Source organism: Haematobia irritans, chromosome 1 (genome assembly GCF_050003625.1).
Source record: "Haematobia irritans isolate KBUSLIRL chromosome 1, ASM5000362v1, whole genome shotgun sequence".
NCBI classification, from domain to species: Eukaryota; Metazoa; Arthropoda; class Insecta; order Diptera; family Muscidae; genus Haematobia; species Haematobia irritans.
In genome coordinates, this window is record NC_134397.1 from 94,660,385 (window position 1) to 94,682,864 (window position 22,480).

The following is a 22,480-nucleotide window of genomic DNA, read 5'->3' on the forward strand; positions in this document are numbered from 1 at the left end:
CTATTGTAATGTATATAGATAAAGGTAAAAACAAAAAAAATGTTTCATTGTCCTTATATTTTGCACAATGTATGGGATATGTTCGACACGAGCACTGTCGTCCGGAATAACTGATAATCTGTAAAGCGCATAAAGCATCGACACGAACACTTTCTTCCTGAATATCTTATAATATGGACGGCACATAGCAATGTTCGAGAACGCTTCCACGCCGTCATTTAAGAGCGTTATTAAAGTATTTGTCATCTCTGGCTGTCTTTGGTCAACATGGCGGGTGCGTAACATATTTTTGCTAGAATTTCATTCTCAATTTTAAGTATTTCAGTGCTATTTTTTAAATATGACAACTATTGCAGATTTATTTACGAAATACAATTGCACGAATTGCCAGGATGATATCCAAGGAATCAGAGTGCACTGTGCCGAATGCGAAAACTTTGACTTGTGTCTTCAGGTAAGTTGGAGCATATGTAGATAAGTATTATTTCTCTACACTTTGTAAATATAAGAGATATTGATGTTTCTAAACTTCATAATTTTTTTATTATGTTGCTTTAAGAAAAGCATCAGTAAAATATAATTTCCATATATGCATTGTATTCCTTTTAACCATTATGAAAATGGGCCTAAACCTACTTTAGTAGAAGTTGTCCGATTGGCCCAATTTTGGGCCAGCTTTTACATTTTCCATTCTAAACACAAAATATAATTCATTATCATGTATATTAGAGTTAGTACCCATCGCACATAATTATCCTAAAAGTAATGGAACAAATCTACTTTAGCAAAAGTTGTTAAAAATAAACAAAACTTTTTGAGTGTAGGAGAAGGGATTTTAAATCGAAAATGTTAAGTAAAAAATTTGGCGGAAAGCCTAGTTTTCGAGATATCGACATCTTAAAATCGGTATTTTCCATTATATTTTTCTTAATTCTGACAGTAATTTTTCGTGAAATGAATAAAATTTCGTTTTTCAGTCCATTGTGATATTACATTTAACTAAAAGTACCTATTACAATAGGGCACTTGTAGTTTTAACCACTGAACCTGCTATATTATTTTCTTTTGTTGAACCAACCAGATTGTTCCAAAAACATTAACAGACTGCTTAAGTTAACGTTTTCCAGGTCCGCCAGTAATCTAAAGCTATATGCCCCTAAAATACGCTTACGCCTTGCACAAAATGCAGGACACTCATACAAGAGGTGTTTAATTGATTCCTTTTCCACCGCATCATGACAGCTCATACAGTAGTCATTATACTTCGCACCAATAGTTTTTGCAAATTCGCCTATCAGGCAGCGTCCCGTTATATCAGATATCAGGAGTGATATCTGACGTCTAGAGAACACTAGCATATCTAGTGTGCGGTTTAAGTTTAAATGGGGCCATATTTTGCTTGGTGTCGTTACAACCCTTGCAATTCTCCCATCCAACATTTGGCATCATAACAGCCTCACGCAGAAAGAGCTTGCAGGTAGCCAGGGGCATACCAACAGATTCTAGTTCCCCTGGAATATGTAAGGTAGTTCCTAGCCATGCTAACGCATCTGCTTCGCAGTTCCCCTGTATGTTTCTATGCCAGGCACCCATATTAGTGAACATTGTACTGCTCAGCCATCTCGTTGAGAGATTTGCGGCAGTCGATGACCGTTTTCGAGTTAAGGAACACAGAGTCCAAGGATTTTATTGCAGGTTGACTGTCTGAGTATATATTAATGCCAACATTTTTTGGAACATTACTTCTCAGCCAATTCGCCACCTCTCTTATTGCTAATATTTCAGCCTGAAAAACACTACAGTGATTAGGTAATCTTTTCGCTATTCGAATTTCCAGATCTTTAGAATATACTCCGAAACCTACTTGTCCATCCAATTTCGCCAAAGTTATTTCAATAGCCCCTAAGGATATGGGCTTAACCGTGGGAGTTTTGCGATCTTTGCAGTCCATGACTAATTCTGTATTTGCAGGACCATTCTCTTTCGCCCATTTCTCAGTCATCCGAAGGGCTCTCTGTATAATATCTCTGATTGTGGTTGGGAATTTGCCCCTGACTGCTAGAGCCACATCAACTGCGTATGCCACTACTATTATCCTTTCTTTTTCTAGCGAAATCAGATGGTTGTTTATAGCAACATTCCAAAGAAGAGGTGATAGAACTCCTCCTTGGGTAGTGCCTCTGTTCACATACCTTTGTATGTTTGCTTGTCCTAGTGTGACCGAAATACGTCTCCTCATTAGAAGTTCGTCTAACAGCCTAAGTATACTTGGATCATGTGCGTGAAGATAAATTCCGAATTTAATTAGTACAGACACAAACCATTTTTTTTGCAGGGCTCTGTTAATTAGTTAACAGAGCTTCATAAAGGAGCTAACAGAGCACTGTAAAGAGTTAACAGAGGTATTTTCTGTCCTAACCAATGACAGATTTATTTTTTGATCACCAGGAAAAATATTAAATGGTCTTCCTGACCAATTTACTTTATCTAAAACTAAACCACCCACTTGTGGCATTGTCACTCACAGCTACATCCACACATATGTCTAAAAATTTTGCAGAAAATTGAGTTTTTACGCAAAATTTTTTGGGAGGATGGGACTCCAGTGGCCATTGTGTCCAAATGGACAATTGTCCCACTATGACCCATACACCATATGAAAGAGCATGAAGAGCTCTATCGATATTTGAAAGAATTTTGTAGATCCGCCGGTCAGTTTTGGAGAAAAATCAATTTCCTTGTAAAATTCTGGACAGGATGCCTCCAGTGGCCATTGTGGCCAAATGGACAATTGTCCCACTATGACCCATACACCATATGAAAGAGCATGAAGAGCTCTATCGATATTTGAAAGAATTTTGTAGATCCGCCGGTCAGTTTTGGAGAAAAATCAATTTCCTTGTAAAATTCTGGACAGGATGCCTCCAGTGGCCATTGTGGCCAAATGGACAATTGTCCCACTATGACCCATACACCATATGAAAGAGCATGAAGAGCTCTATCGATATTTGATAGAATTTTTTAGATCCGCCGGTCAGTTTTGGAGAAAAATCAATTTCCTTGTAAAATTCTGGACAGGATGCCTCCAGTGGCCATTGTGGCCAAATGGACAATTGTCCCACTATGTCCCATACACCATATGAAAGAGCATGAAGAGCTCTATCGATATATGATAGAATTTTTTAGATCCGCCGGTCAGTTTTGGAGAAAAATAATATTCTTTATAAAATTCTGGACAGGATGCCTCCAATGGCCATTGTGGCCAAACGGACAATTGTCCCACTATGACCGATACACCATATGAAAGAGCATGAAGAGCTCTATCGATATTTGATAGAATTTTTTAGATCCGCCGGTCAGTTTTGGAGAAAAATCAATTTCCTTGTAAAATTCTGGACAGGATGCCTCCAGTGGCCATTGTGGCCAAATGGACAATTGTCCCACTATGACCCATACACCATATGAAAGAGCATGAAGAGCTCTATCGATATTTGAAAGAATTTTGTAGATCCGCCGGTCAGTTTTGGAGAAAAATAAAATTCTTTATAAAATTCTGGACAGGATGCCTCCAATGGCCATCGTTGCCAAACGGACAATTGTCCCACTATGACCGATACACCATATGAAAGAGCTTGAAGAGCTCTATCGATATTTGATAGAATTATTTAGATCCGCCGGTCAGTTTTGGAGAAAGGTTTTCCAAAAAAAAAAATACAAATGTTATCCAATATCGATAGAGCTCTTCAAGCTCTTTCATATGGTGTATCGGTCATAGTGGGACAATTGTCCGTTTGGCCACAATGGCCATTGGAGGCATCCTGTCCAGAATTTTATAAAGAATTTTATTTTTCTCCAAAACTGACCGGCGGATCTACAAAATTCTTTCAAATATCGATATAGCTCTTCATCCTCTTTCATATGGTGTATGGGTCATAGTGGGACAATTGTCCATTTGGCCACAATGGCCACTGGAGGCATCCTGTCCAGAATTTTACAAGGAAATTGATTTTTCTCCAAAACTGACCGGCGGATCTAAAAAATTCTATCAAATATCGATAGAGATCTTCATGCTCTTTCATATGGTGTATCGGTCATAGTGGGACAATTGTCCATTTGGCCACAATGGCCACTGGAGGCATCCTGTCCAGAATTTTTTAAAGAATTTTATTTTTCTCCAAAACTGACCGGCGGATCTACAAAATTCTTTCAAATATCGATATAGCTCTTCATCCTCTTTCATATGGTGTATGGGTCATAGTGGGACAATTGTCCATTTGGCCACAATGGCCACTGGAGGCATCCTGTCCAGAATTTTACAAGGAAATTGATTTTTCTCCAAAACTGACCGGCGGATCTAAAAAATTCTATCAAATATCGATAGAGCTCTTTATGCTCTTTCATATGGTGTATGGGTCATAGTGGGACAATTGTCCATTTGGCCACAATGGCCACTGGAGGCATCCTGTCCAGAATTTTATAAAGAATTTTATTTTTCTCCAAAACTGACCGGCGGATCTAAAAAATTCTATCATATATCGATAGAGCTCTTCATGCTCTTTCATATGGTGTATCGGTCATAGTGGGACAATTGTCCGTTTGGCCACAATGGCCATTGGAGGCATCCTGTCCAGAATTTTACAAAGAATTTTATTTTTCTCCAAAACTGACTGGCGGATCTACAAAATTCTTTCAAATATCGATATAGCTCTTCATCCTCTTTCATATGGTGTATGGGTCATAGTGGGACAATTGTCCATTTGGCCACAATGGCCACTGGAGGCATCCTGTCCAGAATTTTACAAGGAAATTGATTTTTCTCCAAAACTGACCGGCGGATCTACAAAATTCTTTCAAATATCGATATAGCTCTTCATCCTCTTTCATATGGTGTATGGGTCATAGTGGGACAATTGTCCATTTGGCCACAATGGCCACTGGAGGCATCCTGTCCAGAATTTTACAAGGAAATTGATTTTTCTCCAAAACTGACCGGCGGATCTAAAAAATTCTATCAAATATCGATAGAGATCTTCATGCTCTTTCATATGGTGTATCGGTCATAGTGGGACAATTGTCCATTTGGCCACAAAGGCCACTGGAGGCATCCTGTCCAGAATTTTATAAAGAATTTTATTTTTCTCCAAAACTGACCGGCGGATCTAAAAAATTCTACCAATTATCGATAGAGCTCTTTATGCTCTTTCATATGGTGTATGGGTCATAGTGGGACAATTGTCCATTTGGCCACAATGGCCACTGGAGGCATCCTGTCCAGAATTTTATAAAGAATTTTATTTTTCTCCAAAACTGACCGGCGGATCTAAAAAATTCTATCAAATATCGATAGAGCTCTTTATGCTCTTTCATATGGTGTATGGGTCATAGTGGGACAATTGTCCATTTGGCCACAATGGCCACTGGAGGCATCCTGTCCGGAATTTTACAAGGAAATTGATTTTTCTCCAAAACTGACCGGCGGATCTAAAAAATTCTATCAAATATCGATAGAGCTCTTTATGCTCTTTCATATGGTGTATGGGTCATAGTGGGACAATTGTCCATTTGGCCACAAAGGCCACTGGAGGCATCCTGTCCAGAATTTTATAAAGAATTTTATTTTGCTCCAAAACTGACCGGCGGATCTAAAAAAATCTTTCAAATATCGATAGAGCTCTTCATGCTCTTTCATATGGTGTATGGGTCATAGTGGGACAATTGTCCATTTGGACACAATGGCCACTGGAGTCCCATCCTCCAAAAAAATTTTGCCTAAAAACTCAATTTTCTGCAAAATTTTTAGACATATGTGTGGATGTAGCTGTGAGTGACAATGCCACAAGTGGGTGGTTTAGTTTTAGATAAAGTAAATTGGTCAGGAAGACCATTTAATATTTTTCCTGGTGATCAAAAAATAAATCTGTCATTGGTTAGGACAGAAAATACCTCTGTTAACTCTTTACAGTGCTCTGTTAGCTCCTTTATGAAGCTCTGTTAACTAATTAACAGAGCCCTGCAAAAAAAATGGTTTGTGTCTGTACTAATTAAATTCGGAATTTATCTTCACGCACATGAAAACGACTTGTTTCCCTCCACTTTTCTGGAATAAATGCTAAGTTTATACATCCTTTATATATCACAGTCAACCAAGGGATAATTCTTTCAGTCACTGCTTGTAACTCCGCCGGAGTAATTCCATCAGTTCCGGGACTATTTAAAGTCCGTTTTATTCTAGATTCCGATACAATTTATTATTTATTTATTTATTTTCTCTTGGCGAATCCAAGCTGCAAAGCCATATACGGATTCCAAAACTACACAAATATAGCAATAATAACAAATTATAAAAATTATGCGCTTAAAAACTAGAAATTAAGAAATGATGTTCCGATGTTTTATTGAAACCTGGAGCGGAGTTAGTGAATGATAGTACCTTCCCTAGTCTGGAAGCCTCTAACGTATTCTCAATACTGCTGCAGTAATCATTCCAAGAGTTATGTTGAGTCCTTCTCAGTTCTCGTTTATATCCTCTTAGATTCATCTTGTAAGTGTCCCAATCCTCCGGAGCTCTTGTGGACTTTGCTTTGTTAAAGAGCTTCCTGCAGGATTTCCTAATTTTACTTAACTCCGTAGACCACCATGGCGGTCGATTTTTCCCCGTGTCTTTCCTCTATGGCGTGCATGGCATGCAGCTTTCAGTGAGATGTTTAAGGCCTTATTAATCCGCACCACTATGGGTTCGACATCTTGCACAGTGCTCATAATTGTTTCTGGTATTTCCGGTATCATCATATTGAACGATTCCCTATACCTATTCCAATCAGTTTTCCTAACATTTGGCGGAAATATGGTCTTTGAGGTACGAATAGCCAATCTAAAACTGAAGTAGCGATGATCTGAGAAGCTATATTCCCTCAAAACTTGCCACTCAGATATCATTCAGTTCCGGAAAGGCCAATGTGACGTCCAAAACCTCTTGCCTATTGACGAAGGTTGGTGCATCTCCCTTATTGCAAACTACCAGGTTAGTACGCAAAATAAACTATTAGCGACTATCCCCTTGCATTAGTATCACTACTTCCCCAAATTCTATGATGTGCATCGCATCCCATAATGAGCTTTGTCTTTGTTTTCAGTGACTCCTCAACTAAGGTCTAAACGGCACATGGAGGCATCTCCCTATCATGTCCCATGTAGACCGAAGATACCCAGTATTTGCATTTGGATATCTCTAGACTGGCTACGACAGTGTCTGCATTGCTCAATAAAGTCGTCATCCAGTCGTTTCGATTGAGTCATCAAGGGCTTCCTCTTCACAGATCTCGGTGACTCTCGCAACAATCCGCGGTTCAGCTTTGGTGAGGTTTGAGCCTGTAGAAACTTCCCGCATACGATATTCGTCAATGTCTGCAGTTTTTTTGTCTCCTTCGGCTTCACAGGATTTTTCCACTTCTGACTACCGGAGGCTTGTCCGTTTCGGAATCCTTTGGCGGATCGCTTTTGTATACCTTCATATGGATATTATGAAAGCCATAACATACACGTCCTTGGGTCTGAGCTAGATATGGCAGCGACTCAATGTTCAATATAAACACCGCATGTCGTCTTGGTCCATCCACCTCATCCAAACGACCAACCTTCCAATCGGCGGTTGGAAGATCTGGGTTACATTCCTTTAGTCTGTTTAGTATCGACTCAGGATCTGGTGGGTTTGCAGGTAACTCCAAAGCGGCTCCTTCCCAAACTTCACCAATTAGCATCAAATCAGCTTTAAATCAATCCATAGACCTCTGGTCCGCAAATGCTATTAACTTATGTCGTCCTTGATACCATCCAGCATCTTGCCGTCGCGGACTGGGTCCAGGAAACTTTTTTCGCACCTCTGAGTATACACCAGACATCGCGTTCTCAATTTCCCCCATTTACCGTCCAATGCTCCTTTATTAATGATAGCAATCACAAGGCTGTCTTTTGCAACTGAGGCAAACCAAATACCAAAAAGTTTTTCAGTCACAGTAATGCTGACATTTGGACTCGCCTATAAAGAGGAGGTTCCATTGAGCTAAATTGGGAAAACTTCTATCTTGTGGGCACGAAACTTGACATGTTATATATCCAGACCTACGCCATCTGTGACCAATCCCGCATTCGCCCCCAATAGAAGGAGAAACAATGTTTAGAACTACCGTTAAAAATCAAACGTTTGCACACGTCATGTTAGCTCTATAACTTGTTTTTATTTGATGTTTACTATAAGATCAAAACATACAATGAATAAAGATTAGTCAAAGAAATGAATTTTGGAGGTTAGATTTTATTTCTTATATCTATGACGCTTAAAAAAAATACATTATTTCGTTCCTACAACTTGTTTTACAGAAAATTTTTAAATTGTAAATGTAACTTCTTTTATGAGTCAGTTTTTTTACTATTATTATTTTTCATTAGTGTTTTGCGGCAGGTGCGGAAATTGGATCTCATCAAAACAGCCACGCCTATCAGTTCATGGATACTGGCACGGCAATCTTATCCGTTTTTCGAGGTAAAGGAGCTTGGACAGCTAGAGAAGAAATACGGTTACTTGATGCTATCGAACAATATGGATTTGGAAATTGGGAAGATATTAGCAGACATATTGAGACAAAATCAGCCGAAGACGCCAAGGAAGAATATGTAAATAAATTTGTCAACGGGACTATTGGCCGCCATACCTGGACTCCTGCACAAGCGCAAAGACCAACGTTGGTAGACCATACATGCGAAGACAGTGGTCCGCTGGGTGCCACTGCTTTGCAACGACTTCCCCCTTTGGACGTTACTTTCGAAGAGGCTGCACAGCTGGGTTATATGCCTAACCGAGATAGTTTCGAACGTGAATACGATTTTACAGCAGAACAGTTAATTTCCAAAATGTCGTTAAATGTTGATGACACAGAGGCAGATTATTTGCTCAAATTGTCCCATGTAGATCTTTATACAAGACGCCTCAGAGAAAGAGTTCGAAGAAAACGATTAGTTCGTGACTATCAGTTAGTTGCCAATTTCTTTCGCAACCGTAACTATGCTCAACACCCCGGGTTGACTAAAGATCAGAGAGAATTTAGAGACAGATTTCGTGTGTACGCGCAGTTTTTTACTTGCGATGAATATGAACGATTATTAAGCTCTTTAGAAAGAGAAAAGGAACTACGAATACGATTGTCAGAGTTATGCCGGTATCGCTATAATGGATTAACTAAAATCGATGAGTGTCGCCATTTTGAACAACATGCGTCCATGGCATCAAGTCGCACAACAGGACCATACGGACATGGCAAAACTGTGAGTAAAAAAGTATTTAAATATGAAATGACTAAATGCTTCCCAATCATGTTACCATATTCTGGTACATATATACATTTTGTAAAATACAACATTTTCATCTCTCCAAATAATTCAATGGAAGTGTTATAATTCGAAATTTAATTAATCGTTTTTCTTTTTGTATGTACAAGTTCCTTTTATTCTTCAATATTTCGCAATTACGTTGAATTGCTTCATCAGGAGTTGATGTATAAATAACATTCAAGTGGAAAAACAACAAAAACACAAAGCTTAAAATCTAGAGTAGTATCACTACGTTCGTCTGTTACTTTTATTGCACTCAGTGCATCTACTCCTGATGAAATAATATAATATAATTATTTTCTTATTATTATAGTTGTTCAAACTGGGCTTTTTGGTCAGTTGGTTTGATGAAATAATATAATAAAATTATTTTCTTATTATTATAGTTGTTCAAACTGGGCTTTTTGGTCAGTTGGTTTTTGTATGAATTAAATAAAACTAATTTATTTCATATTTTACTCAACGTTTCATTGGTTCTTTCCAACTTCATCAGGAGTGTTTATTGAAAATCCTAGAGACAAAATTGCACAATTATTTACATTCTTCTATGATGTGTATAATAAGCTCTACTTACAATTAGTTTTACGTTTTTTATTAATTAATATAAAACTTGACATCACGACACATATTTTAATAATAATTAATAATAACAAGTAAAATTATTGCAGCGAAACCCCTTATACTAATATCACAGAACTGAACACTTTAAAATATTGCAACTGAATAATGTAGCTTTGTATTGTCTTTATATTCCTTAGTGTTAATGGATGTTTTTATTCTCTCTTGTATGCGTAGGCTCTCTAGTGTGTATCTCTTATTTTCAATCTTCTCTTTGTCCAATATTTTCACATTCTTCAAATCTGCAATGTGGTCGTACTCTTTTTCATGTTGTGCCAAAGCTGTGCTTAGCTTGCCTTTGTTTATGTCTGCTTCATGTTCACTCATTCTAACGGCAAGCATTCTGCGAGTGGTACCAACATAAACTTTGTTGCACTTAAAATCAAAATTTCTAACTCGAAATTTAATATTCTTATACGGTATTGACATTACTCTTCCAAAATCCACTAAAAACGGATTTAAAAAAAACATGGATTTTTGTGTAATGTGTTGATCCTATAACGGGAAAAGTAACGATTTAGAACGAATTTTTAGAGAAAATTACCAATCAGTTTATGAAAATGCAAAATGTTGCAGTTTGTGTATTACGAAACAGTAGGATTAATCTCTGGCTCATTTACTTTTTTTTTTTAATTTCACTCCGTTGTCCACTCATCTCAGTTCATCTGTTTTGCCTTCTAACAGGTGTAAATTTTTTTATAGAAGAAAACCTATATGAGATGTTTTAATAATGAAAAGAAGAAAATCGTAGTTAATCAATTATATTTTATAGTATACTTGTATATTTCTTATATGTATTATAAGCCTGACTTTCACAGGTCGTCTTTTTTATTTACTTGTTCATTCATTCGCAAACTATATGTAATTTTTTTAAATGACAGTATGTAATTAATGCTTGTAAGACAGGAAATGGTAGAATACCATTTTAATTTGAAGACTTTTGGTTAAGCAAAAATTCAAAATGCATTTTGCATCGAGTGTACATCAGAGATGCAAAATGCATTTTGAAACCAAAAAGACTGATAAAAGAATAGAAACAGACAGCATACGGTCATCGAATGTCATTACATGGCATTCATTCTCTAGTAAATCATTAGTCGACGGCAATATACTGGAGAATTGTACTTAGAAAGTAAAAATGTTTCTACTGAATTTCTTTTTTTACATGTTGGATTCATTAAAGCATGTTCTTTCCAAGAGAGGAACGCTTGGCCAATATTGTCTAATAATTGAAATGTGTAGACCTTCCAATAAGGGGATCTGATGGGGATGTGGAAATCCGAACCACTATGGACATTTTTACGTTTCCATACACCATAAAAATAACCAGTAATGATAGATTAATAAATTAGCTTTATATCATTACATGTACTACGGTACAAGATGTGTACTTCGTACAACAAAACAGTCTCGAATGCGCCTATCAATGAAAGAGAATAGTTAGTTTTTCAAAAATATTTTTATTTTTCAATATAATCTCCTGAAACTTCAATACGCCTAGTCCAACGCTTTTCTAGCTATTGTATCCCTTGATTAAAATAGTTTTCCTCAAGGACTTCAAAATAGTGGTTTACAGCTGTAATTTCATCTTCATTTGAGGTAAAACGCTTGCCAGTAAGGATTTTTTTTAGATTTGGGAACATGTAAAAGTTACTGGGAGCTAAATCAGGAGAATAAGGTCAGTCAATCAATAAAATACCTTTGAAGTCCCAAAAAAACGTTGCCATAAACTTGCCAGCCGATTAAATTGTTTTTGCCTTTTTTGGGGCACTTCCTCCAGCTTCAGTCCATTGTTTGGATTGTTCTTTTGTCTCTGGAGTATAGTGGTGGATCCATGCCTCATAAACAGTTATGAAACGACGATTTTATTTCGCTTAAAACTATCAAAACAAGCTGTTTTTGGACGTCCACTACGTGGTTCATCGTCAATGCTTGTACGGCCACGTTTAAATTCAGCAACCCAATTTTTTACTGTTGCATATGAAGGAGCACTTTCACCTAATACATTCACCATATCATTATGAATTTCTTGTCCCGATAAACCTTTTATGTAAATATTTAATGACAGCACGCATTTCTAATTTTTCCATTGTAAAAAAAAACTGCGGATGCGTCTTTTGAAAACCTGTTTCTATATGAAGGAATTGCCAGATCGAAACAAATTTTAACATGTGTTCATAACAGAGATGGAAGTTTCCAACACACTTAACTTTTTTCTGTTTATACCGCGCTTTTTGAGCTAGGCTAAGAAGTTTCCGAACTGCCCTCGTAGATGCAAATTGCATTTCGAAAACCAAAAAACTGAACAAAACAACAAAAACAATTAAGCAAATATTTTGCAAAAAGGCGAACAACATTCAGAAAGAAATGTCGTTCAGATGTTGTTGTGGTTTTATTAAACTTCTTCTGTTGGATCTTCCGATACGTAGTTTATTCTAAACATATTTTGGTTCTTTGGTAAAGATACTATGAGCGTCAAAAGTGTGTCAACACCCAAAAACATTTTGCTTTTCGTAAGATTATTGAAAAACATATTTATGCTAAAAAAGTACAAAAACATGATGTTTCATTTTGAATACCCCGTGTAAAAATTGGGGGATCTGATTTGATATGGTTAGATCTGAGCCAAGATATGGTCAGATCTGAACAGATCCGAAAAATGGTTATATCTGGTAAGATCTAAATACTATGCAATTGGATCTGATCAGATCTCAAAAATGAGACACATCTAATCAGATCTAATTTGATATAATTGTATATTATTTGATACAATTGTATCTTTCGAGATCTTTCAACGCATAAAAGCCCATAGTTTGTATATAAAATGAGATTAATTGTTTTATTTAATAATACAGACAAAAAGTATGTGCATAATAAATATGTTTAATTTAAATTGATCCATCAAAGCTATTTAAGAGTATTGACAGTTGAGTTATAGTGTAGTATGTGCATAATAAATATGTTTAATTTAAATTGATCCATCAAAGCTATTTAAGAGTATTGACAGTTGAGTTATAGTGTTGTCCAAGGGTTTTTTCGTTTGTTTCTTCTGCTTTGGACTTAGACACGCGACTAAAGTATTACAGCGTTAAGGCAATCTGCAATGAAATTAAGTTAAAAAACAATTATTAAACAAATATAGGATTAAACAAATATGGGAATATATTGGACTATGTAAGCAAGTATTAGTATTGTTTTGGATCATTCTTCTTTAAGTTGCAATAAAAATTGCCATATAATTTTATGTTGCTTTTAATACTCACATTTAAAGTGTATTCGGGATTAGGTTAGGTATAGCGATAGGCTGTTATTTTAGGCTCATACATACTATTCAGACCATCATGACATCACAGTGATCAACATCTCATTTATCACTGACTGCTGCTCGATTCAATAATTAGCTCAATAACATGGGTCCTCCTTGTTATAATCGAGTCCTATCGGCATTTCACGTTGCGCAGAAACAACTTAGAGAATCTTTGAAGCAGAAATGTCACCAACATTACTGCGAGGAGATAATCCACCGCCGAAAAAATTTTTGGTATTGGTCGGAACTGGGATTGAACCCGTGACCTTTTGAATGCAAGGCGGGCATGTTAACCAGTACACCACTGAGGTTTCCTTTTTTTCCAAATCTAGAAAATAGTAAAACAATATGAAAATGACTACTAACATAACAAATACAATCTACTTACCTACATAATCTCCGCAATAAAGGAAACGATATACACGTTATCAAAGGAACACATTTAAAACAATTATATTAAATTTCTTAATTTTCTCAGCTAGTCTTGCGTTAAATTTGTTTAGAAGTGATGCCCCTGACGGCGTTGACATTTGACATAGTTTTAACAACAACATTGAGGTTGTTGTTAAAACTAATGGATCGTTGACACTAAAAACATGAAGCACTTTTATAATGTATAGAACCCATTTATTAGAACGTATGATAGATGAAACAAGAAGAAACTTTGTTGTTTGAAATTTTAAATTAAATTTACTATATAAATTTTAAAATCATCTTGACTAATGAGACTCATTTCACTTCGGTGCCTGCGTCACCTTCTTGCTTAGAAAACCAAGAAGGTATTTAAGCCCCCATCCTCAAGGTACTACTTTTTTGTGATCGGGGCAACGTTTACTTTGAAGGAAACGTTTCCCGCGATTAAAAATGTTTTAAATAAAATGTAAATTACTATCTCCGAGTGGGACATATATTAAAAAAAGCGACTTGTTCAGAAATGTTATTGCATAATCAAAATATACTAAATGTTTTTTAATGTTTGAAGTTCTATTATTTAAACAAACTACTAACTTTTGGGCAGTATGTCTGTTATGCCAAACTAACAGATTGTACTTTCGCAGAAAAACTGCGAAAACAGCACTTTTTTGTTTACCAAAAAAATCAGCAGTCAATGTTTCCTACAGCAGTCTTTTTATATGAGTATATTTCAAAATAAAAATTCATTTTGTAATCTACTTAGGATACTAAATAATGCTTTGGATGAAAGGTTAATTAAACTCCAAACGCATGGGAGCGACAAATACTAAATGAGTGTTTTGATGAAACCCACATTTTTCTTACTACTCGAGGCGTCAAATGGATACAAATATCTATATTTTATATAAAAATACCAAAACTAATATCTATACAGTACAATTAATAAAAAAGGCGTTTCTTTGCGAATTTTCAACAATTTATTTTTGACGTCAACCAGCAGTACGCGATAAAACATTTAAAAACTGGCGTTGTTCATTATATCCATTTCCAAAACTGACTGTTTTAGATTGTTAAACCATCTGAAGTGAAGGAGCTCAACCATGTTCTGAAACTCGAAAAACATGTTTATAAACTGCCAAATACTTTAAGATGTATTATGTAAGTTCGTTAAATAAACAAAAGTTTTTTTTCCATCTGTAACTTTGTGTATATATCTCGAATAGTTTTTTAGACGTGTGTTTCAAAAATCTTTTTAACTTGTTCATGATTTTTATTATATTTTGGACCGTATTTAACCCCATATATAGTTAGATATGATGTTATATCTACCATATCTTATTAGATATAGTGCTATATATGGTCCTATCCAAGCATATATTATTAGATATGCCAGATATAATTAGATATTATACTATACATGATGAGATCTGCAATTATATCTAACCAGATCTAGCACCATATATAGCATATCTGTGCATATCTAATTATGTCTGAACCAATATCTGAACAGATCCAATTAGATCCAATTTGATATTATTAGATAGGATTGGATCCTCCAATTTTTACACGGGTACTGTTATTTTTACTGACGAATGTAAGTTCTAGATAATTGGCTCCGAAAAACACTGGAAAATATGAAGAAAGACCAATTGAGAGTTCAATGAACAAAAGTTTTGAACATTACTATGCCGTTTCTGCTTATTTACTTTCGAAATGTATGGCTTCTTTCGAGGACGGCAGCCATGTAACCCACTTTTATGCTAAATTCTTCTTACGGCAGTTGCGTTTACGGTCTTCTCTGTCTCTATTGTGATCTTTTTGCAATCTCCACCGCACTTGTGCCAGAATTTTTTTCTTGGTTTCTAAGAAGATTTCAGTTCTCATGGTTCTGACTACGATTTCTCTATTAAATCGATCTTTTCACTTCAAATAACAATTAGGAAAATTAGCAAATTGTTTTTGGGTGTTGACACACTTTTGACGCTCACAGTAATTTACAGCAAATTTAGCGATCTGATGTTAAGAGTTGCGCAAATTCTACACCATTGTTTAAATTAATATGTAGACTGTTGTCTGTGGCATATGCAATTACATTGAGAAGATCAACATTTATATATTGCTTCTTCCAACTGGTGGTTTTTACAACTCAATTAGATTTGCATCATCAGCAAATATATGAATTTTCGAATGCTTTAGACATTTTCAATACTAAAACAATAACAATAAAATTAAGCAAGACTTAAAAATTTTTGTGATTTTGTAGTTTAATTTTAAATTGACCTACTTATATTTCTCAGTTTTGATTTGATTTTTTATTGCTATGTGTTGGAGTTTTTAGTGCGTCCAAGCTATTTGCTGATCAGTGAATTAACATAGATTCACTGATGGCATCTTTTTTCACATATCCAACATCCATCGGTGTCTTCAATATGTTATATAATGCTCTTGACATAGACTGTAAAAACCATCTTCGCCCTTATCAATTTTTATTCCCAGGTACAAATTGACTTCTCCAAAAGCAGTAATTTCAAAATATTTTCGGAGTAAATTCGATACATAGTCATTGAATGCGACTTCGTTGCAATACGTCGATGATAATATTAGTACAAATATCCACTCATCTGATATCGCAGAACACAATTATCGGCCAGACCTATCTTAAATCCAGCATCTACGAAAATTTCAAATAACTTCTCATTCCAACATCGAGCTGATTGCTTTAGCCCATAGGTACTTCTCATTAGTTCTTTTTCAATTTATACGGTGTTCTCACCAAGCTTGTTTTGGGGTTTAAAATTTTTTCCCTTTATAAGCACTTCAAAACGAGTCGTTTTCGCCAAAAAACAACTTCAAAACACAAGTTTTTCTCCAAAACACGTCAATTTAAGAATGTGAACCCACCTAATTTGGAATATACCCCGAATAACATACCCTATTCAAAATATATGTCAAAATATTGAAATAAGTTTCATAGAAAAAAAAAGAATAAACAAAGGCTTTTAATAACATGGACATGTGAAAATAACATAAAAATTTTTTCCCTTTGCGCTAGCGGTAATTATTTGGACATAGGTTGCATATATGTGAATTTCGAGTAAATGTCAATTTCTAGTTTCCATGGTAACTGTCAAACTAAAACATCTCAACCCGGTGTGAACGGTGAAATGTTTTGGAAAAACGAATGATGAAAACGAGTCGGTGAGAACATAGCATTCATTCAATTTTGATAAACTAAAAATTCAGTCCGTACTTTTCTTATTAAAAATTAATTATTTTAAATTTAAATGTGATAAAGATAGAATTGAGCGACAACTGTTCTAAGCACTTGCTTCCAAATATCAAAAAAATGGTCAATATTTGAATTTTAAATTTCACTGTACATATTTAAACAGAATTTTTTATCATTTAATACTTTTTATTTATTACTTTTCAATTCGTTAATACTCTCACTCATATTTCTACCACTAACATTCGCATACTAAAATTAAGGAAAAGAGATATGTTTGTACGAATTTATTTCGGCATAAGCCGGCTATCATGTAAAATCTTTTTTCGGAAAGTTCAAGTGTGGTTTACTTTTGGGTTTAGTGAACTGCCTGAATTTATTCTGAAAATTGCTTGATAGTTTTGCTGCAAGTAGAGGATGCTGATGAGGAATGTGGTAATTCCGAAACGTGCGTCCATCCAACCATCTTGCTGTGTATATGGCTTTGCCCAAATAAATTTGACAAACATTATTTTCCTCTGTTGGTTAAGCTACACTTGTAGTTTAGTCAATGCATGGTTTTAAGCTGAAATCAAAAACAAAAATTTTTAGTTTTAGTAAAACGACGATATTGAATATAAGTAGCCGCTCCCCAATATGAGCTTGGCATTTCCGCATCAATCAGCTTGCATCGAATCATTTCAACTAGATATCTAACCGCCTTTCAGCCATACTATTTTGGATTATAGGGTACAGTAAACTGCTGTTGTATTCCACATTGCTTTAAGAAATTACCAGTTTCATTGCTAGTATATTCTCCTCCATTGTCCGACCTTAGGACTTTTGGATATTCCCCATATTTTGCCTTTACCATATTACAGTATTCTTTTGCGGAGATTTCCGGCTTTCAGCTCAATAAATATATTACCATCCGAGCAAAAACTATCATTACCCGGTAATCTTGTAGGTAAGCCTATTTAAAAATTAATAACCACTTATTAATTGGCATCGCTTCGGATTATATTTACATACGCATGTCCTAGAAGGAAAGTACTTCTCCCCAGGCATACTTTCGGCCATAAAATAAGTAGTGCATTTAAAGCATATAATCACCTAATATGTAATGACTTATTCGTAGATACACCAAAGCCTGCAAAATAGCCACTTATTGTCTCAGGCAACCAAATCTCGAAAATATTGATTTCTATCGCCGATTACAATGGATCAAAATATGACGAGTGATGCTGTAATAGAAGAACTACTTGAATAGAAACGAATATTGTATAAATAAACAAAATATCTAATAAATAATCTAAATAAGATGCAAATTAATTTCACACTTAAAATAGAAATAAATGTAGGTTGTTTTAGGAGTTGGATTCGTGAATTACGTTATAATATATCCAATAGCCAATTCACATAAGGTTCAAAATCTACTAAAAGTGGATTTTAAGTCTCTTTTTTATAAGGCAAATGGCATTTGAAATTTAGTTTAAGCGCATTTTGGAAGTGTAATGTGAATGAGGTATAAGAAAGCATTTATTTAAAACATAATATGACAATGTCATTAAACACAATCATTATGAAATATTTGTGATAAAAAATTCTTAACGGAACAATTTTCAGAATTACCGTTACATTACATATTCTTTTTGATTTTTTATGTAAGTGCTCGATTATGTGAATAATTATACCTAATGGTACCATCATTTATTCTATTTTATTAATTCGTTAACTACAACTGCCTAAAAATTTGAGAGTAACAATTCGAAAATTACCGAGAAGTATTTATTTTTGTCATTACAAGTTAGTCATTATAACTCGCCGCAATGTAATGCAACGTGTAATGACAGCTTTACTCCTGGTAATGTGAATTGTAATGAGATGTGGTTACCTAGTTTTTGCTGGGATATATCTACTAAAATGGTCACCCTTTCGGCCAAATTGCTTTCAATGTTTGGAATATATGGAACATCCTTAATCTGCACTTTCTTTTCATTGCCATAGCCATCTAACAGGTTGGTTGATAAGTCCCCGGTCTAACAAAGAAAAACACATTTTTTTGTCAAAATTCGTTTTTATTATTCAACATAGTTCCCTTCAAGAGCGATACAACGATTATAACGACCTTCCAATTTTTTGATACCATTTTGGTAGTACTCCTTCGGTTTTGCCTCAAAATAGGCCTCAGTTTAGGCGATCACCTCTTCATTGCAGCCAAATTTTTTTCCCTGTGAGCATCCTTTTGAGGTTTGAGAACAAGAAAAAGTCGCTGGGGGCCAGATCTGGAGAATACGGTGGGTGGGGAAGCAATTCGAAGCCCAATTCATGAATTTTTGTCATCGTTCTCAATGACTTGTGGCACGGTGCGTTGTCTTCTTCATATGGGGCTGTTTTGCCGCGATTTCGACCTTCAAACGCTCCAATAACGCCATATAAAAGTCACTGTTAATGGTTTTTCCCTTCTCAAAATCAGAGGTCATTACTTTGCCAGCGGACTTTTGAGTCTTTCCACGCTTTGGAGACGGTTCACCGGTCGCAGTTCACTCAGCCGACTGTCGATTGGACTCAGGAGTGTAGTGATGGAGCCATGTTTCATCCATTGTCACATATCGATGGAAAAACTCGAGTGTATTACGAGTTAACAGCTGCAAACACCGCTCAGAATCATCAACACGTTGTTGTTTTTGGTCAAATGTGAGCTCGCGCGGCACCCATTTTGCACAGAGCTTCCGCATATCCAAATATTGATGAGTGATATGACCAACACGTTCCTTTGATATCTTTAAGGCCTCTGCTATCTCGATCTACTTCATTTTGCGGTCATTCAAAATCATTTTGTGGATTTTTTTGATGTTTTCGTCGGCAACCACCTCTTTCGGGCGTCCACTGCGTTCACCGTCCTCCGTGCTCATTTCACCACGCTTGAATTTTGCATCCCAATCAATTATTGTTGATTTCCCTGGGCAGAGTCCGGAAACTCATTATCAAGCCAAGTTTTTGCTTCCACCGTATTTTTTCCCTTCAGAAAACAGTATTTTATCAAAACACGAAATTCCTTTTGTTGCATTTTTTCACAATAACAAAAGTTGCTTCACAAAAGACGCTCTATCTCACAAACTAATTAACTTACAGACGTCAAATTTTGACACGAATCATTTGAAGGTTGGTGCTATATAAAAATAATATGCACTTAATACTAGCGACGCCATCTATGTGTCAGACGGGGGACTTATCAGCCAACCTGTTAAAATATTCTAATATCCATGATCTTTTCCAAAAGATTTTAGTTATCCATTTGCGACAGTTATTGTATTCACAAAATTGTTTTCCAAATGATCAAAAAATTCTGTCTTGTTGCATACATGGCATGTAGTCCCAGAATCAGTATACCATTGAGAAACGTAAATTGCCATCAGACACAAGATTGTACGTATTTCTTTTGGTATTTTCCTTTAGCTGGTTGACGGCGTTGATGTGCCAAAAATCTGCGGCTGAACAAATCAAAATTGTTGATTGTATTCCCATTGTGGTGCAAATATTGTATGGTTATATTATAGTTTTCGATGCATAAATATAGGCATCAGATCTCAATTATTTACGTCGAATTATTATATTTTGCTTCATTGTGTTAATACACTTTTTTTATGCCAGAGATACATATGTAGCTAATTGTAACAATATTACAGGTTAAATATATCCCATATTAATATAGAATTACATAGTATTTAGATCTGTCCAGATAAAACGAAGCATGGGACATCTAAAATATAAATATATAAAATATTAAAGACCTTAAAAATATATTAAAGACCTTAGCAGCCAAAGCTTAATTATTTTTTGTTTAAATGAGTATCAACATTTTATTGGAAATATGATTAGCCAATAAATAAGTAAATTAATATTGTTTTGTAATCACTTAAAATGTTTTATGTTACAATTGTATACAACTGTTAATACACGAAAGACATTGAATATCGTGTGATGGTAATAACTCATAACAGAAAAAACATTAAATTATTTGAATTAATGTCTTGAAGAACTTAATATGGCAAAGATATTGAAAATATACTTATTCACAAATCCGAAGGAACTAATGTTTCTTTTTTACCTGTTTGCGATATTCAGCTTCCGTGTATTATCAGCACTCATAGTGGCGAACGTTTAAATGGATGTATAAGACAATGTTTCACTACAGGACAATATTCATCACAACATTGGAAATCCTCGGCAGCCAGGCTATTCCTCGCACTCCCCGCAGCACAGCAATCGAAAAATGTAAGTAGTTTAAACCTTATATAGATTCCTTATCTTACTGGATTTTTATTTATACAGAGAACCATTAAACGTAAGCGAAAATCAAAATTCAATCGTACAAAGCAACATGCCCCACACCGGCGACCAGATCTCCTACGTCGTATCATCGCACAACAAAAATTACTTGGATAGCTATCGGGGATCACCGGCTCATACGACGATATCGTTGGCGTCGGTAACGGGGATGAACTCAATGCATATATCACAAATGCCGCTAATAAAATCTCAGGCGAATATGAACCAACCTCCTCACATGCAGCAATTGATAACGGGATCAACGAAAAATCCGGTACCGCAACTACAAGTAAACGACGTTACAATAATAGAAAACCCAAACACGGAGAAATTACAAATACAGCCAATAGAAGTCCACAACAATGTCACATTGTCCCAAACAAACGCCCAAAAAGGACAACAGTCAACACAATTACAAGCTATGCCGATGAGTAACATTCTACGCTCTCAATTGGATGAACTGAATCATTTGCCACAACCATTAGGTACGAACCTTTTGTCAAGTAATGAGCAGCAAATTTGTAAAAATTTTAACTTACCCCCGACATCGTACCTTTCATTAAAAACGCTACTACTAAGTGGTGCCTCTGTAAGTACTGGCAATTTATCGCCCATAGAAATCTTTTTACGAAAATACTTCATCAAGGTGGGTTGGTTAAGCCACTAGTCTACTGACATAAATCATGTACTTTGAACACATATATTTCCGCTTTAATAAATTGAATTCAACCTCTACTTCGGAATGCCCAAACACAGCCTCGATAATCATATAATTCTTATAAATTTACTATTAACTAGATTAAAATTGCATTAAATAGTGAATACTTGGAGTATATAGAACCTCCTAAATACTTTACAATATGTACTATGAATGTTTCTCTCACACACATTCAAGAAAACTTACTTGTATCAAGTTATGTATTTATTTATGTAAGGTATGGCCACACTAGGCAAAGATCTGACCAAAATGAGTATCAACCTTTTTAGCAGAAAAATCTTCGCAGTAACTGCATACTGTTTTTGAAAAATACTCCACAAAATTACGGTGAATATAAGCCCAAAATATTTTTTGGTTGGACAGTATTCGTCATTTTTTCTTCTCTGTTTTAATTTCAGGAAATATTTGCTCGGTGTGACCGTACCTTTAATAGAATTCATGTGCTTATATCTTAATGTCATTTGTAATATTTCACCTAATAATAAATGTAAATAAAATAGTA

General features: G+C 35.4%; 1 protein-coding gene and 2 long non-coding RNA genes across 6 annotated transcripts; 2 read left to right on the plus strand and 1 right to left on the minus strand.

The window, feature by feature from the left end:
* Window positions 1-150: 150 nt before the first annotated feature.
* Window positions 151-22,480, plus strand: Ada2b (Transcriptional adapter 2B). 4 transcript variants are annotated; one of them, XM_075291168.1, is made up of 5 exons: window positions 151-274; window positions 357-454; window positions 8,446-9,318; window positions 21,127-21,206; window positions 21,264-22,480. In XM_075291168.1, the coding sequence occupies exons 1-5, from the start codon at window positions 268-270 to the stop codon at window positions 21,925-21,927; spliced, it is 1,722 nt and encodes a 573-aa protein (XP_075147283.1). In that variant the 5' UTR covers window positions 151-267; the 3' UTR covers window positions 21,928-22,480. The 4 variants fall into 4 exon arrangements, 3 of the variants coding, with proteins under 3 accessions (XP_075147283.1, XP_075147282.1, XP_075147284.1); XR_012718036.1 differs by lacking the exon at window positions 151-274 and having other exon boundaries at window positions 296-454; window positions 21,264-22,305; window positions 22,377-22,480; XM_075291167.1 differs by lacking the exon at window positions 151-274 and having other exon boundaries at window positions 296-454.
* LOC142221442 (uncharacterized) lies at window positions 6,534-8,295 on the plus strand. The gene is made up of 2 exons (XR_012718038.1): window positions 6,534-7,021; window positions 7,134-8,295. It is a non-coding gene; the product is annotated as an uncharacterized LOC142221442 (long non-coding RNA).
* LOC142221441 (uncharacterized) lies at window positions 12,815-14,506 on the minus strand. The gene is made up of 3 exons (XR_012718037.1): window positions 13,698-14,506; window positions 13,266-13,637; window positions 12,815-13,100 (listed from the first exon to the last, which is right to left on the minus strand). It is a non-coding gene; the product is annotated as an uncharacterized LOC142221441 (long non-coding RNA).

Excerpts from the sequence above, each read along its gene's own strand:
- Ada2b (XM_075291167.1), top strand. The coding sequence starts at position 341 with ATGACAACTATTGCAGATTTATTTACGAAATACAATTGCACGAATTGC. Across the intron at positions 9,319-21,126 it reads CATACGGACATGGCAAAACT|GACAATATTCATCACAACAT; the intron begins GTGAGTAAAAAA and ends GTTTCACTACAG. Across the intron at positions 21,207-21,263 it reads CAGCACAGCAATCGAAAAAT|AGAACCATTAAACGTAAGCG; the intron begins GTAAGTAGTTTA and ends TTATTTATACAG.